At 41.0% G+C, this 17,833-nt stretch overlaps 1 protein-coding gene across 7 annotated transcripts in view; it reads right to left on the bottom strand.

Annotated features, from left to right (window-relative positions):
* Positions 1-17,833, bottom strand: part of TJP2 (tight junction protein 2) — a 112,824-nt gene that overhangs the window by 2,394 nt on the left and 92,597 nt on the right. For 6 of the 7 annotated variants that reach the window (XM_033122868.1, XM_033122873.1, XM_033122866.1 and 3 more), the window contains 10 exons: positions 15,609-15,717; positions 14,074-14,284; positions 13,221-13,408; positions 12,474-12,569; positions 11,529-11,608; positions 10,911-11,121; positions 5,284-5,384; positions 3,835-4,047; positions 2,514-2,624; positions 994-1,326 (listed from right to left, as the gene is read on the bottom strand). In XM_033122868.1, the coding sequence (XP_032978759.1) occupies positions 994-1,326; positions 2,514-2,624; positions 3,835-4,047; positions 5,284-5,384; positions 10,911-11,121; positions 11,529-11,608; positions 12,474-12,569; positions 13,221-13,408; positions 14,074-14,284; positions 15,609-15,717 (1,653 nt within the window). The remainder of the gene's footprint in view (positions 1-993; positions 1,327-2,513; positions 2,625-3,834; positions 4,048-5,283; positions 5,385-10,910; positions 11,122-11,528; positions 11,609-12,473; positions 12,570-13,220; positions 13,409-14,073; positions 14,285-15,608; positions 15,718-17,833) is intronic. The other variant, XM_033122871.1, reaches the window with a different exon arrangement.

The following is a 17,833-nucleotide window of genomic DNA, read 5'->3' as shown; positions in this document are numbered from 1 at the left end:
TAATAGTTTAGCAGATACAGAGTTTCAGTTGGGGAGGATGAAAAAGTTCTGGAGATGGATGACGGAGATACCTGTTTCCCCGAAAATAAGACCTAGCCGGACAATCAGCAATAATGCTTCTTTTGCAGCAAAAATTAATATAAGTTCTGATACTGTATTGTATTATATTATATTATATGAGACCAGGTCTTATAGTAAAATAAGACTGGGTCTTATATTAATTTTTGCTCCAAAAGATGCATTAGAGCTGATTGTCCTACTAGGTCTTATTTTCGGGGAAACATGATAGTTGCACAAGAATGTGAATGTACTTAATGCCAATGAATACTTAAAAGTGGTTAAAATGGGAAATTTTATATTGTATATATTTTACCACACTAAAAAAAGAAAGAAAGAAAGAAAGAAAAATGCTAAGAAGCACTGCTGATGTTGTGACAAACTTAAATGAAGAAAACTCCCATGTCCACTGGGCACAATATGCTCCACAGACCTTGACATAAATTCTTCTTTGACTTTTGAAAGGTTATATCTGCACATGGTACAAAAATACAAATAGTATCAGAAAGTATAATCTATGGACCTATCAATTGTAGAACCCAAGGTTTGCTTGGTTTCTACTATGGCAAATCTGGGAGCAGATTAGAACTCCGCGAACAAACATACCAAATGTTTTAACAAACAATAACTCCTGAGAGACACTGATTCTCGTGTCACACATTCCAGAACCCGACATAAAGTTCTGAAGTACAAAGAGCAGAATCTTATTCACCTATCGTGTGAGGTTTTCTTGATTGGAAGAAACAGGGATGCACAAATAGCTGACAATCTGCAAATGACACGCACAGGATGTGCCTTTGGTGTCATGCATGTGAACATCCCTTTTATGTCGGTGGCAGTGGAAAAAGGACTGCGAATCATTATACGGAAATGAAGCCCATTTAAAACACTGCCTGTTGATGCGCTAAGATAACCTAGTGGTGTACAAACAATTACCCTTGCATTCTGGGCTTCTTGGAGTTCTTGCATTCTCTGTAATCTTGCCTTGTGATCCATCTTCTCAAATATTTTCACTTTGCCCAAAACAGACTTGGGTGTGTTATCTTGCTCCTCACTGCCCTCTCCCACCTCCTCACTCTCCGGAGGAGGGACGGGAGTGGAGGGCTTCAGTATAGACCGGCCAATGGCAGGTTTCGCTGCAACAGGAGGAGGATGACTCTTGGCAGATGCACCGGGAATTTCGTTCCCAACAACAGCTGTGGGGGAGTTTGACTTGTATTCATAGGACCTGGAATAGTCAAAGGACTCTTCTCGGTTCTGGGTTCTGGCCTGCAGAGAGCAATGACATATTTTTACCTTGGGCTTTCAGTTTATTTTCACATCTATATTAGTGATTTAATACACTCCATTTCCTGATCAGTTTCCAATGGTGGTCAACAAATACCATTCCGACAAAGAATCAAATATGGCAGGGCAAACAGCCACTGGGCGGGCATCCTGATCCCTACCTCACGGCCTACAGAAGAGTATGAAGAGCTCTGGAAACGAAGAGGATGCTGAGGAAGTGCTGGGAGCCCTGCAAGTGCTAGAGGTAGACCAGAACTATATCATACTGGAGGAAATTTGAATTTGGAAGACGACCTCAGAACAAGTCAGGCTTCAGGATGGAAGAGTGGGTCACTGAGTTCACACCACACTGAGGGTACATGCCCTGGCCTGGAGGTGAGGCCCAAGTCCAGTCAGGAATGAGACAGGGGTGGGGCGTGGGGAGGGCATATCATGCTAACAGCCACTCTCCCTCCATACTTCGACCCTAGGCCTGCTTGTACATTTTCACTGATATGTTGTATGAGGTCACTAATTGCACTTGATAGCTCATGCAATCAATTATTACTTTCTTCTCATCTAAAATATTGAGTTAAATGGAGAAATCTGATGGGGTTGTAAGGTAAAAACTATAGTCATAGCTTTGATTCAAAGAGGAGACAAAGAATCACATGACATACACCCATGTGTGCTGATAACTGATTCTGTTCCGGATAACGATTTATTTAAAAAATCAATTAAGCTGCCATTGTAATAAGAGGCATTGTAAGCAATGGTGGTGATTGTTTTTTTAGCAAATCATCAGTAAGGATTTTCTGGTGCATCTATTTCAGACTGTGGGCAGACAACTCTACTTGGACAGAAAAAGAAAAACAGATTCTGAGATTGCTGATTCTGTGCACGCAGTATTTGTCCAACTTCCCTTTCTACATCAATTAATTAATTAAAAAATACTAACAATCCTAAAATCATACACTCTCCTAAGCCTTCCTTTCTCTCCTTCCTATCTTTTCACACTTCTCTAATTTTTGGATTCACCCAATAGGCCAAAAAGGCAGGTTCTAATAGAGAAATAGTCAACAACATAATTCAACACCATCTTATTGTGCGTGCTCTTCCCTGGCTATGCAGGGAGCTCCAGGGGCATCTGCTTCCTTTTCCTTCCCATGCTGGACTTCCCAGCCACGTACCTTGGGCGGCTCTGGTTTGAATGCCGGGGGCGGGCTATTGTCCCTAAGTTGATCTCTGCTAGTATCCCTCCTCATCTGAGCTCGTGGCTCTGGGCTGGGTTTCCTTATGCTCTACAAGACATAAAGGTTCATGCACAACAAGAACATCCCAGCAGAGAGAAAAGAGCACTCGTCTGCTTTGCTGGAGTTCTGAGGACTTGGCATAAGTTCAGATCTGAGGTCCATAGCTTGTATAAGCTGAGATACTGACCCAGTGCTTCTTTACTGTAAAGGCAGATACCAGGCATGTTCCCATTAGCAAATGCTTAAGATACATTTTTCAACTAGATGCATCCACTGTAGTAGTCTCTTCATTCAAAGTACAAAAAAAGTCTAAAGCTAAAGTCTAAACTCTCTTTCGTCACATATAGCTGTTAACATTTTTTAAGCATTAGATTATCTATATCTGTAGACATTGAGGAGTTAATTTAGTCTTTATAAGTTGTCCAGTGGTATACACTAATTTTTTTGTCATGGTGGATTTTATTCCCACCTTCAACTTAATTTTTAGAACTTCCGTTTCATAAAGAATAAAAACATTCACTGAAATGAGCTAAATTGCTCAAGGAAAGTCCATAGCAATAATTATCCAACTATATGGATAACCTCACCTACGAAGATTGTTATCCCAATATTCTCTGAGGTGCAACTAATAATTGCTCTGGTTCTAACTTAGTGCTTGTTGATGTGATTCCTAGGATCACAGAAGCCGTCTATTCACTGGCCCGTGGATGCATAGTATATGTGATCAGGCGTATATTTGATTATGAACTCAATTCAAAAATTGAAATACAAGAGAGAAGGAAACTGATGGGGAAACACTCAGGAGCTTTGGCAAGATTAGAAACGTTAAAGGTAGGATGGAGAAGAAAAGGCAAGGATACCTAAGAGTACAGAGAGAGAGAGAGAGAGAGATACCTAATCAAAGGTTACAAGTAAATACAACAATATTGTATTTAAAAAATAATGTTCCACCTGTAATTTGGACGCCGGCTCATAAGGCCGTTCAGGTTACCCTCGTGCCCCAGGGCACGGGTGTGAGGAGTGCCGATCACTCATCGTCGCCCAGCGCCTGGTTCCTGCCCCGCTTTCCCAAGGACCACTACTGCCGTCATGCAGGCATTAACTTGGAATGAGACTCCCTAGAAGTCATCTGTTTCAACCCTTAGGAATACCTTCTACAGCACCCTGAATTAACAGCTGTCGAGAAGAATTCGAGTGAAACACCAGAAACTCCTTTTCCTGCCCGTGGCCTCGCAGCCTGTGGCCTGCCTCGCCTCACCTCCTCATGCTGCACCGGCTCCGAGGAGCGGGTGATGGAAGACACCAGCGGCTCCTCAGCTGGCTCATCCAGCTCATTGTCAGTGTAGGCGCCTCCTTCGCCGTCGGTGTCTTCAAAGTCACTGATGAGGCGGCTGTCGCAACTCAGATAGTCCGCGCCCATGGCGGTTAAGTAGGACATGCGGTCTTCGGGATCATCATCCATCCCTTCCATCTAGAGGAATTTGTTTCGGAGGGTCAGTGGTGTGTGCCATTGGCTCATGGGAGTGGGGACTCAAGAAAATTCCCAAGGGCACAGCCAAGTGACTGAAACCGTGACATGTTCTAGAAAGGAAAGTCACCTTTATTTTCCTGAAATCACTTGGCTTTAAATAACTATGTTAATTTTTGTGCAGGGACTCAAATTAGGAACCCTCCACCCTATCTATCCTTGCTACTGTCCAAGCTATACACTGCTACTGTGTCACGCTTCCTCACTCCTCAGACTGTTGTGCTTTTCTTCCAGAATCTGGCTTCTCTCAAGCTTCTTCTGCTGGTACTTGTCCCCTAGGCATAAATGCATACTGTCTTGTGCTGCACACCTCTTCGTTCAGCCACCAGATTCTCAAATCCTTGAGGGCAGAAGCTCTGTCCTATTCAACTTGTCACCACAGAGGCTAGCACAGAGCCTTAGCACGCTGTAAGGGCTCAGGAGATACTAGACACCTTGACTAAACATGCGGTTCCCAAAGGGCAAGGCTAGGACTCAACCAGCTCATTGGCTATTGACTCACTGCCACAATGAAACTGTACCTCTGAAGTCTCACCAGCTACCTCAGTTCAGCGGGACTACAGAAGATGAGCACCAAAGGCTCCTAAAGCCACAGGAAATTATACACTCTCTCTCTCTGCATCCTCCCTGCAGTACGGCTATGCGTAAACTACATCCACCGATGAGAAGCTAGCCAATTTTAGAAGTCTATATGAGTTTCCTGACGCCCTTTTACCATCTATTCAAATGCCTAGGACACATTCTCTGCCAGCCTTCTTTCTCAGCAAATGATTCCACCTCCGTTCATTTTTCTTCTTTCCATTAATTTTTAACCATGTTCTCCATGCCCCTCCACCTCACCTCTCACCTCCACTCTGAGTTTCCCCCGTCCTTTGTAAGCCGTGGAGCTCAGCTAGAGATCTTGTAAGCTCTGATTAGTGTGCTTGGAACACAATACTAGTTACTACGTTAAAAGTAAAAAGGAAGTGAATGTAGGGTTGCATATATCACATTCTGCTTTTCTTTTAAAAGCCCCTTCGTTTTATTACTTTTTCACAGAATTTATAAAATTTCAAACTTGATTGGCTCATATGTTGAAATCACTTCAAATGGGCATGGCTTTACTACATTCACTACCCTCTTGAGAAAAGATTCAAAACGCGAACTCTCACCTCACAGCAGAGTATCTAGGCCACATACCTTTCCTTCAGAGACCCAAACTGCTTCTCCTTGCTGATGCTGAATTGCGTCCTTCAAGCTGCCAAACCAGCTATCATTGGCTGAATTTAGGTTGATTGTAGCTATAGAAATATAGGCAAAAATGTTTGCATCAATTTCCAGAGCAATGTTTACGTAAAAACTTATTTGACATAATTTATACCCATTTCTGAGTTAAAACTTTGGCAAATCAAGAGAAAGTTCGCACATATTTAAATAGTAAATCCCTTTAAGTTGAGTTTACACTATGTATGGATCTTATAAAGCCAAAAATGGATGAATTTCTTTTAAGAATATCTATTTTTCAGAAAAGTTACCTTAAATATGTATACATACATATATGTATACATGTTTTTAAAGAATATATTTTCAGGAACCAACACATCTAAAACAAATATAAAAGTACCATATTTTAAAGATCATTACATAGACATGTATATTATATAAATCAGAAAACTATTCACTAATGTGCTGGATAGCTCCGATAAAATACTGAAGGTAACATTTAAATGTATACCATTTTGATAGTGTTAAACATTTCAGAATATACACACAGGTGTATATTTAAGTAATGTACAGTTTCTACTCAGAACAAAATGTATCTTACAGAATAGCACTTGCTACGGGTTGACCAAGCACTCTTCCAAATACCTTACATAGATTAGCTCATTTCATGCTCACATAAACCTTGTGAGGTAGGAATTGCCATCATCCCATGTTACAGATAAGAAACAGGCACAGCAGTGAAAGTAACCAGCCCCAAGCCTCACTCCAAATAACTGAAGAGGGACTAGATGCAAACTCAGAAGTGTGCTTTTAGAGCCTATGGCCTTTGCCACCGCACGACACAGCCCATCTATCTGAAAACATGAATGTAGAGCACCAATATAAAATACCGGCCAAGTACAACAGATGCAAATCATTCTTCAGCAATATGTATTTAGGGGCCAAGTGGGGATAAACCAGACAAGTAAACTGGTCCAGAATAACAAACTAAAATGGACCTAAAAGATCAAACAGCAGGGAAATTAGGATTTTGTTTTGTTTTGTTTTGTTTTTGTTTAACTACAATTCCAAGGCTTTTTATTAGAGGGTATAGCATTCTGTGTAACACTCAAAAGAAAATTGGGGCTTGCTGGTAAAAGTTGTTCAGCACCCAGCTCCATCTATCCTGAAGTCTACATAATTCACTATAGATAGCCAAAAAAGAACCATGAAAAAAATTTTGTAAGCAACTATGCTTCAAGTTTTCTTCCTAGTAACATATACCTTTCTTTCATTTAAGAAGTTCTAACACTGACCTTGGAAAATCCTGAATAAGCTTATAATTTCCCTGGTTATTAATTATTTACAGCATTAGAATAAACTGATACATTGGACACCTGAAGGAAAATTAACCTTGATTCCTTGGACTTTTGCATCCTTACTACAGTACTTTGCAGATTTTTTTGTGCTCTTGGGTAAAACGTGATTCCATAATATTAAATATAGAAGTGAGATTGTACACCCCAGAGACAAAATGAGTGATTTGCATCCATTGCATACAGAATATTAAACTGCCTTTTTGAGCTTTAAGCAGGAATTCTCTGAGTTTAGTCTGTATTTATCATGAGGAAAACTTAATGTTGAAAGGGCCGTTTATGAAAGCAGAAAATATGTTCACGCCCCCTGGTAAAACGAAAAAGGTCATACAACCTCTTGCTGAATTGACATTGAGTCAAGTACATGAAAAGAAAAAAAAAAGGAAAGGAAAAAGAACTCCACTGTCGCTAATTTCCTAAGCCCCATATAAAGGTAACATCTGACTAGGTTGGTAACATCTAACTCATGCACTTGACCTCTCTTTAACAGGTAGGCGCACAACTACGACGTTACTTTCCTTTGACTTGGAATCAATACCTTTGGTTAACTGTTGGCTTTTGCTCATTAGATCTCAGCCGGGAGTCCTGGAACTTTGAGGAGATCCATTCCCAGCCCTGGCACCCGTGTGGTCACTCCTCCCTCCCCAGCCCAGGAGGTTCGGAAGTGCCAAGGACAACAGCAAAAGGCGAGATTTAAAGCTGGACTGGACGGGGACGGAGGGAGGAACTGGGAATGGCTGCTAATGGGCATGGGGTTTCTTTTTGGGGTGATGAAAATGTTCTGAAATTGATGGCTGTACAACTCTGAATATACTAAAAACCACTGAACTGTACATTTTAAATGGGTGAATTGCAGGATATGTAAATTAAATCTCAATTAAGCTATTCATGTGGCAGGGACGCCCTCTAAACAGGCAAATGTCAATCCAGGTGCCTGGCCTGACAGCCCAGCATCTTCCATCTACTTCCTGTGGTCTCCAGCGTCTCTACATTCACTTGGGAAACCAACAATTGCCTACTGCAGTTTCGGTTCTTTCAGCTGGTATAATACAAGACCAATTTTTCCCCCCAAGCTTTTTCAAAAATTATATAATGACACAGAACTTTTTTTATAATATGTAACATTGAAAGATAATAAGTATAAAGTAGTATCACTAATAGTAATCGTAGTTTGTTCAGCACTTCCAGAGTCTCCGGACCGAACTGTACAAATTTCACACTCACAAAACCTGTGAAAGCTTATAAAAGTGCTAAAATACCCTGTGGTTCTTTAAAAATCCCATAATTTGACACATAGAGTGGCCCTGCTTGGGTCTTTAAGTTCACAGTTCCATTTCCATGATCTTTAAACCATGAACCGAGTGCTTCAGGAATTCCAAGAAAACATGTAATTCAAACTTTATGTTTTAATAAATAACTTTTTCGACATGTACATGCAAATGTATTCTATAATAAAACATTTTAAATTGGGGGTGGAAGGGGTCAGCCTACCATTTTAACCTAGGTTGACAAGTTAACTTGCTTTTGGGGAAATCTCAGAACAAAGCTTCTTTTCTCATCTCCACTTAATTGTGGAGTACCTTGAGTTTGCTAGGACAACCATTGTAACATTGTCATACTCATCTGCAGGAAATGGGATTTTCTGGTTACTGTGCAACAAGGGAAAGAGGATATTGAGCCTCGTGAGACTACAGGAAACACAACTCTTGGTTTTGAATTATGTGTTCATCAAAGCAGCTCTATTATTCCTACTTATTAATTCATAAAAATGCCATAAATTTAAAATCATTTGAAAAAAAAAACACCCTCTGACTCTGGAGCAACACGATCACCACGTGGTCTGGCTGAGCGAGACATGGAGAACAGGAAGCACTTAGTGGGGCAGGCCATCCACGCGGCTTTGAAGACTCCCACGTAGACATTTAGAAGAATACTGTAAAAGGCCATTGGTGGACAACTGGGGTTTGTCGGTACAGTTATCTGTTCCCTGCTTCATCTATCCTTGAAGACTGCATAATTCCATAGCAGAGCTGGCAACTTATGGTGAGGGCAGGTCACTTCAAAGTTCTAGATGAAACTGGATGCTACATTTCCATTCCTGCCTCGGACTCTAGTTATTGTAAAAATTTCAACTTGTTGATTAGCTTAGGCAAGACATGGTTTGGTGCACCAGAGGTAGTTCTCATTAAGTCACGGTGATGCCCTGCCCATTGGCTAGGCCCAAGGCTGCCTTTGGCACACAGAGCTGGGTAATGTATGGTCCCTGTGTTCAAGGATCTCATAATCTGTTCGGGAGCTGAATCAGGATTTGTCAAACCCTCTACACACCTGGGCCCCTCCAGATCCTCGATCACATACAGCCAGCAATTGTGGTCTGGACTCCAAAGAGCCAATGATGCTGACTCCAAGGTAGATAAAGGGAGGGCCCCAGAGTCACTGGCTAAGCTTCTGCCCTGCCCTCCCCCGCCTCACCAGCCTCCTTCGGCCTGCTGCTTCCTCCACAGCCCATTACCGCCTTTTCTGGTGTCTCGTATCCTCACGTGAACCCCAAATTCAACTCTCTGAGAGAAGCCCCTAGCCATTCAACGGACTTAAGTGAAGGTGGAGAGTGGGGGATAACGAAGTAGACGTAGGCCTAACATGCCACAACCGCGTGAGCGTTAGTTAAATGGACACATTGTCTGTTAAATGGAAGAATTGCACCATGTGATACCTTTCGGCATTAGAAAAATACGTCTGTGCTGTAACAGGTGTAGAATATGGGACAGAAAGTCAGAGATACCAGTTTCAGATTGGGCTTCACTATACATTAGACGTGTGACCTTGCAAAAGTCACCTTTCTCATTGCCCAATAAGACAGGGCACAGGAAAGGCTGTACCACTATTAGCTATTACTATAATAAAAAAATAATAATGACTATTATTGTTATAGTATTATTATCATTATTATCATTAGTGGCAGTACAAACAACAACAGAGGAAAGACTATGAATGAATAAATCAAAAGCACAAGGTTTTATGAGTCTACATTCGCAAAATTCTAGTTGAGGATGGACCAGTCCCTCCTTTGCATTTGGCTAAATGACCTGTGAAAGCATTTCACCATAGTGGTATGTAGCGCATCTCACTCTGTCACAAGAAAAGCCAGTGACAGTAGAACAAGAGTTTAAGGTGGACGTACACTCATTCACACCCTCCCCCACCCCCGCATTGTCAGAGATGCTAAATATGACACAGGCCGACAACGATTGGTGCTGGATTCAAAAGAACTATCATTATCTCAAAGATATCACATCCAGACAGTCTCCTGTGGCTCCCACAACCTTGCATGACCCAAAACTTCAATAACCCTTTAAGCCCTTAATTATACCATAGTCACAAAACTAGTCACTCATATCAGTAGGGGACATATTCAATTAATAAAACTTGTCATATTCTTAAATCATTTTACTTTCATGAGTAGTGGTGGGTCTTCATTTCAGGAACTTTAAAAAAAAGACTCTATTATGGAAAATTTAAACATACACAAAAGTAGAGAGAACAGTTTCATGAACTCCTGTGTCCCCACCACCGATGGCCCAGTTCATCCACTCTCAGCTCCTGGCCAGTCTTGTCTACAGCCCTACTCACTCTCCTCCCTCAAGATTACTGATGCAAATTCCAGACGCCCTATGCCATCACCTGTAAGTATATATTAGGTCATCCATAACTATTTTATTTAGTAAACATTTCTAAAAGACAAGGACTCTTTTTAAAAAATATATTCACAATATCATTATCATCCCAAAACAGGAGTAATAAATCCTTAACATCATTCAATAGCGAGAGTGTTCAAGTTTCTACTGTGGGGACATTTTTTAATAACGAAACCAAATTCCTAACACTTTGTAAGTCAGTGCATGCACAGATGGTAAGTGGAGAACAACGACACAATCGATACAGAGATGTAGGCGCTAGGCGGTACGCTAGGCTCAATCACCAGCCTTGCAGTCCCACACTCATCAACATGACCACTTACTGCATGTCATGGATCTTTATGATCATTTTCAAGGAAAAGTCAAAGTTACATATACAAACGCCATGAGACGAATATACACATTTTGTAGGATTAGCTACTTTTCAAGGAGTGATGAAGATTATTTCAGATTACTATTCTCCACTCAGATGAGTTTCTTATTTCTTTCTTAATTTTTCAGTTCTCTAATTTTCACCTCGGAGCAAAGAGACTACATTTGAAATTCCACTTACCTGTAAAAAGATGTGCACAAGTTTTTTTAAGCTTGTTGGCTTGATCATATAACTTGCGAGAACTTTTGTTGGATGTTGGATTCAACCTTTGTCTCATGGTTTTGACACCCTGTCTAGAGTCTGGGTTGAAAAAAATCACAATCGGAAACCACTGAGTATAATTCAACAGGTCCACAGCTTTAGGAGTCACATCCAACAGTGCATGCTTATCCTGTTAGAAATGGGAAAACGTTATGTAAATGGCATGTAAAATCATATAGCACCGAAGAGTTTGTCTCAATAAGTAAAGGCTGCAACAGATAAATCTTGTCAATTTAATTCAAAACGCGGAAAACGTTTCTCTTCACATTATGTCCAGTTATTACCAACCTGTTAGAATTTCTGAGAAAATGAATTAACAGGTTATTTGGTATCGTGCTCAGAACTCTGAAAAAACCAACACATCACTACTACAGACTATCGACTAGTTTCCACACAATGAAACAGCTTGCGTTTACACTCATTTTTTATCATTAACATTTAGTGATTATTAAAACACAGAGTCTATTCTAAAAAAGACTGCAGCAAACCATGACTTAATTCTTTCAGACAACATGGCCTTCTGACGAATATTCTCACCTGTTCAATAATTTGCCGTACAGTATTTAACCGCACTACCCCGCTGGATTTCTCAGATCCTGCATCTTTTGGTTCTGTTTCTGCAGAAAGCAAAAACATGGGGTTAAATAATGTTTAATGTCAGTGACATGCCAATACCCCAACCTAGCATGAGCAATGCCTGAGATAAGGTGCCACCTAATGAGAGACAAAGGGAGGGACCCACACCAGCTGTTTAATCAAAATCTGATCATGAGGAAAACAGGCAGTCTCACATGTAAGGCAAGTGGCTTGGACTCTTCAAAATATCAGTCACCAAATAATTCAGAAAAAAGGAGATGACTAGAAAGACATGAAAATCAAATGTATTGCAGGATCCTTGGTTGCATTCTGAATTTTTTTAAAAAGCCATGAAGGACTACATCGGGACAATTGAGAAAATTTGAAAAACTGACGACATGCTAAATACTATTGTTGTATCGGTGTTAAATTTCTTGGCTGTGATAATGGCAGTGTGGGTGTGTAGGAGGAGAACGTCTTTAGTCTAAGAAAATTCACAGGGATCAAAGGTGTTTATAACGCCTGCAACTTAAACTTTCAAATGGTTCAGAAATTTTATTTTTTATTTTAGTAAGATTTTTATTAAAATATAGCTAACATACAATATTACATTAGTTTCAGGTGTGTATCATAGTTATTCTACAGTACCCACCTAGCACTACACATAGTTATTACCATATGATTGACTATATTCCCTGTGCTAAAGAAGTGATCATCATGGTAAGGCCGGCACAAATGATTCAGAAATTTTAAAAAGTGTGTAAGTGTGTGTGCCTATGGAGGAAGAGTGTATATGGAAAAATGGTGACTCCAGGTAAAGTTATGTGGGTGTTCATTTTTTCTGTAGGATAGATATTTTTCAAAATAAAAACTTTGTGAGGAAAAAAAAATCACGGACAGACTTACTAGCAGTTTGGAACAGGTCAGGTAACTCATTTGCCAACTTTTCCAGTGCTATATCTGCTATGGGGCCAAATAAGACCACAGGTCTCTTGAAACCAGCTGTAATGAGACAAGAAAGGCCATGAAAACACATACACTTCCTTAGCTGTTAAAGAAGAAGCAAAAATATTTTATAAGCTATTGATAACATGACTAAATGAAAGAAAGTGTGTGTTCTCCCACCCCCAATTCAGCCCAGCTACCATGTTTCCCCAAAAATCAGACCTAGCCGGACCATCAGCTCTAATGCGTCTTATGGAGCAAAAATTAATATATGACCCGATCTTATATTATAGTAAAATAAGACCAGGTCTTATATTAATTTTTGCATCAAAAGATGCATTAGAGCTGATGGTCCAACTAGATCTGATTTTCAGGAAAACACGGTATTTTCTGAAGAATATGCCTTCGTTTCCCTGACTGTCGTGAAAGATAAACTTTGCTACAGGTAATGTATAAAAACTTTTAAAGGGCAGTATTGAAAAAAAATAAATAACTGAGGTTGTGGAAATAGGCCTCCATTTACAAGTTTGCACAGCTCACATTTTTGTTAAGTCTTATTTTGTGTTTGAACATGATTCCCACTCTATAACCTGGCTTTGGTCTAAATGATAACGGTAAGTTTCAACTTGACAGTTCTAATCTAAAAATGAAGAAAGGGAGGCTCAGAGCCCAGTCGGACCAGTTCCTGGCCCCACCTGCCCTCCTCACCTTCTCGTAGCAAAACCCTCTCATAGGCCGGGAACTTGGTGCTAACTGACACAACAGCGGTTAGATCTTCCCGACTCTTCCTTAAGTTCTTCTTCACGCCAGATCTCTGGCCGCGCATTCTCCAGAAATCTGCCCTGTCACCAGCGTTGTCTCTCTGGGCATTCTGAACACTGGCCATCTGTTCAGCTCTGAAGGAGGAAATCACAGGTAGTAAATCTCTAGAGCTGGAAGAGGTGCATGTCATTCAGTACTTCTCATGAGCTTGGATTAGAGAAGATGCAGCTTGACAATGAAAAGGTTTCCCAGTGTAGGAAATGTGGGGACTCTCTCTTCCCAACAGAGGCAGATAAAGGCTGGGTTCCCATAAAATCCACCAGAAGCTCAGCAATAAACACACTAAATGTGGCTTGTTCTGGCAGGATGGCATACAGTAAACAAGACAGGAAACCTGTGCCCGAGCACCAGTGTCTTTCCTATTCTCCCCACTGCCAGCCAACCAACAAGTGTGCACTGGGGTAGAGGATGAGGGCCGGGCACTGGACAGGGGCAGTGTATCCAAGAGATGTGCTGCTGTGCTGCAGCTACGTGACGTCTGATCACGACTTTGCCTCACGGAATTCATTCAAACACCAGCCCGTCGCAACCACCCACCGAGTGATGCTAAATACAGAAACCAGCTGGTGGCTATTCCACAGTTCCAGGCCACTCCTCATAAACAAGAAGTACATGATGGGAGAGGACATGAGGACAAATAATGAAGCCATGTGTTGCTTCCTTTTTTTGGGGGGTGGGGTGGGATTGCAGTTTATTTGTGGGGAGAAAGTGTAGAAGAGGGGCTTGTGGGGTCAGATACCTGCTTTTGTTGGGGATTAAGCCTTTCTCCAATTCGTTTCCGATCCTCACGGCCAGCCAGTGGCCCAGCTTGCCATCATACAGCGTGTCTACCACTCGGAAGACCTCCCCCCTGGTGAAGGCCAGGCTCTGTGGAGTTTCCTTCTCACATTCAAAGTGGCTTCTTATAAAAAACGAATCCCCTCTGCCACAAGCCAGTATGTCTCTATACACTGAAACACAAAAGCATCATTGTATACTGTATTCTGCTTAGCTAGAGGTCTTTTTCTCCCAATTACAGTTAACATTCAATATTATTTTACATTAATTTCAAGCGTGCAGCATAGTGGCTAGACATTTATATAATTTATGATGCGACCCCTAGATTAGTCTAATAGCCACCTGGCACTATTACTTATATTCCCTATGCTGTACTTTACATCCCCATGACTATTTTGTAACTACAAATTTGTACTTCTTAATCCCTTCACCTTTTACACTCAGCCCTTCCATCTGGCAACCTAGAGGTCTTTTCTTAAAGAGTTATCAGCTTCTCCTATTTCTGATTACCCTCTTTACCTTCTCTCTGTTTAGTGAACTCAAGTGTATAGGCCCTATGGGAATCATGGCTCAAACAGGAAGAAGGATAAAAAACTATCTTTAGGCGTTGCTGTGATGGTTAATTTTATGTGTCAGCTTGACTGGACCATGGGGTGCCCAGATATTTGGTCAAACGTCATTCTGGGTGTTTTGGGATGAGATTAATGTTTACATTGACAGACTAAGTAAAGCAGACTACACTCCCTGGTGCAGGTGAGCCTCAGACAATCAGCTGAAAGTGAATACAATAAAAAGGTGAATCCTCTCCTGAATAGGAGAAAACCAACTCTTCCTGCCTTTGAACTGGTACATCAGTTTTTTTCTTGTCTTGAACTTAAACGGAAATATCACCTCCCCTGGGTCTCCTGCTTGCCATTCACCCTGCAGATCTTGGGGCTGGCCAGCCTCCATTATCAATCAATCAATCTATGAATCAATCAATCTCTACACACACAGACACACACAACCCTATTGGTTCTGCTGCTCTGAAGAACCCTGACTAATACAGTTGTCAATCAACCCAGAGAAGGAAGATACCATCAACCCTCATTTTACAGATGAGAACAATGAGGCTTGGAAAGGTGAAGCCACTTGTCAGACTGATAAGGGTTAATGTGGGAGCCAACCAGTGAGTTGGCTCTTTGCATCCATCTATGGAAGGTATGAAAGACTCAAAAATAACTCTAGGCAGTACTTAAAGATGAACCACTGTTCCGAAAAGCAGTTTTATTCCAAATTGAAACAACTAGTGAAATTATTTCAGTGGGTGCATAAAAAACATTTCTATAGAAAAGTTACACGGTACCCAGATTGTCTCCAGAGATTAGGTGTTAAGATCTACTTCAGTTTTCTTTAATACCTAGATTTACCTATTCTGATCCCAAGACTCCCCTCTCGTCCACCCCACTATCTCCCCGCCTCCCCGCCGCCATTACACTAATGACCAAACTTGCTCACCGTCAGCTCGGCTCTGAGCTAAAATGGTCACCATTTCACCTTTGGGGATTTCTAACAGGTAGAGAACAGCATCCTCCCGGACCAGCCCTCTGAAATCCTGTGTGTTCACCTGATAGAAAGGGCAAATAGGAAGGGGGGGAAAAAGGTGTTTATAAAAAGGTGCCATCTGAATTTTTGTATTATCTGTTTGGCCTGCCCAGTGCAAAATCCAGATGTAAAGACGTTCTGTAGGTCTCTACACAAACCCTCCCAACACCCTGCAATGGGCATAGGCTATGTGGGCAACTTCACACTTTCCTGCTTCCCCACACTGCCAACAACCCTTAGGAATATACATTCCATCAAGGGCCTGTCACTGGATCGGTTGCAAATTTTTTATACTTGTGTGTGTCTCCCTGTTTTCTTTGAGTCTCCCAGAGAAGTGGCCAGGGAGATAATAATCATGAAACAGATAACTGTAATGCAGCAGGCCGTGGCGGGGTCTACGGCAAACTGGCACGCTGGCCCAGCTTACGGCGTGAACCCTCTTTTTAAGTTGGTTCAAAGAAAAGCCTGAACATAAGCATTCTGACCAATTCTACCTTTCTCCTATAGCTTCTATTACCTAACAGGTGTTTAATATGAGTTCATGAGATTGAAGTGCATTCGCCTTACATGGCAGACCATTAATTTAATATATAGGCTTATATATCTAATCTTCTGACACACACTTATTTCTGGCAAGGAGCCCCCATTTATTCCCCACTGACTGAGGTGGGGGACACTGTAAACAGATTTCGGAAGATACATTAGAAAGCAAGTAAAATTGAAATGTGGCACAAAGAAAAAGACATTTTGGTATCTTTGTTCTGTACCTTTAGAACCATTTTAAAAGAGAATAATTACAAGTAAGTAAAATGCAAGCATTATTTTAAAGTACTCAATATTTTAATAATGTATTACAGAAGTGACAAGATACAAAATTCCTATGAAATATTTTCTTCACTCATTGAGCACTGTAGAATCCTTTAATCGAAGAGTAATGCTTTAGTACTGAAAAAAGATCGTTAACTGAGTCTAATTTAATGTTAGAATTTATGATTAAATAAAAATAGGCATTAGATGAAAACTTACTTGGTGTTTTTAAAATAAAGCGATTTGCTAAAGCAATCATGTTGACTTTTCCGTTGAAACAATATTTAGCATTTAAGACAACTGTCATTCCCATTTCTCCATCCCCCCAATTAGGGACCATTGCACTTTGGTATCTAACCCTTTCTTACACCATTTCATTTGCAGATCTATATCTGTGTCTATATAGGGCCACACGTATATTTTTAGTGCACTGTATATGCTTATGTATATTTAAATCAGACAGGGCCATAGGGCTGGCGGAAACCCTGAAGTTCCCTGTGTCCATGTCTACGGCCACCTGAGACCCTAATGGTCAAAATTAAAGCACACATGGTAGCTACATTTAAAAATCTACACGGTTAATAGGCAAACTTAGAGGACTTCTTTTCTCTTTTCCATCCCCTAAAAGTTTCTGAAAGAGAAATGACAACCATACCAGATAAATAAGAAGCAAAGAGATAGTAAAGCCCAGCACAAAAGCACGTCTAATTCTGTTACTTATACGGCACATAATTCTGCCACAGCACATTCATGTTTTCCTTCCCCATCCCAGGCTGTCACCTTGACAAAAGAGCCGCACTTAAAAAACCGGCGACAGAAAAAAGAGGTTAGTATATGTTCACAGTTCACCAGATATATTCAACTTGGCCATGAAAGAGTGCTGAACCAAATTCAAGTCAAAAAGGCCAGGGCAGCACTTCGATACGTGAAGGTTAGGGTGTCCAGTTCTCTCCAATAAATATCCTCTTTCATTATCTATTCAGTAGTCTACAGGGTCTGCTGTGTCTGCTGGGAGCCTGAAGTGGATTCTGTATCAGCTAAGCTTCTGACTGTGCAGAAGTTTCTCTGCCCCAGCAGACGAACTCTGTTATTTTCACCCCTTTGTAAACCTGACGGCTCCTTTTGTAGTCAACAGAAAATGTATTTACAACCAAGAATGAGGACCATTGCCTGACCTTCAGATAGGATAACTGCAAAAAAAGCCACTTCCCCAAGTTTCTTCCTTGTCTCCAGGTGATAAGAGGAAACAAGACATTTTCTTAAGTATAAAGAAACACTGCCTACCATAACTTGTAGCTGTGGAAGGGACTCTCCCCGTCTTTAACAACTTA

The sequence above is a fragment of the Rhinolophus ferrumequinum genome, chromosome 12 (genome assembly GCF_004115265.2).
Source record: "Rhinolophus ferrumequinum isolate MPI-CBG mRhiFer1 chromosome 12, mRhiFer1_v1.p, whole genome shotgun sequence".
NCBI lineage: Eukaryota > Metazoa > Chordata > Mammalia > Chiroptera > Rhinolophidae > Rhinolophus > Rhinolophus ferrumequinum.
Note: the sequence above shows the minus strand (reverse complement) of the source record. Positions and strands in the feature narration are given on the sequence as shown.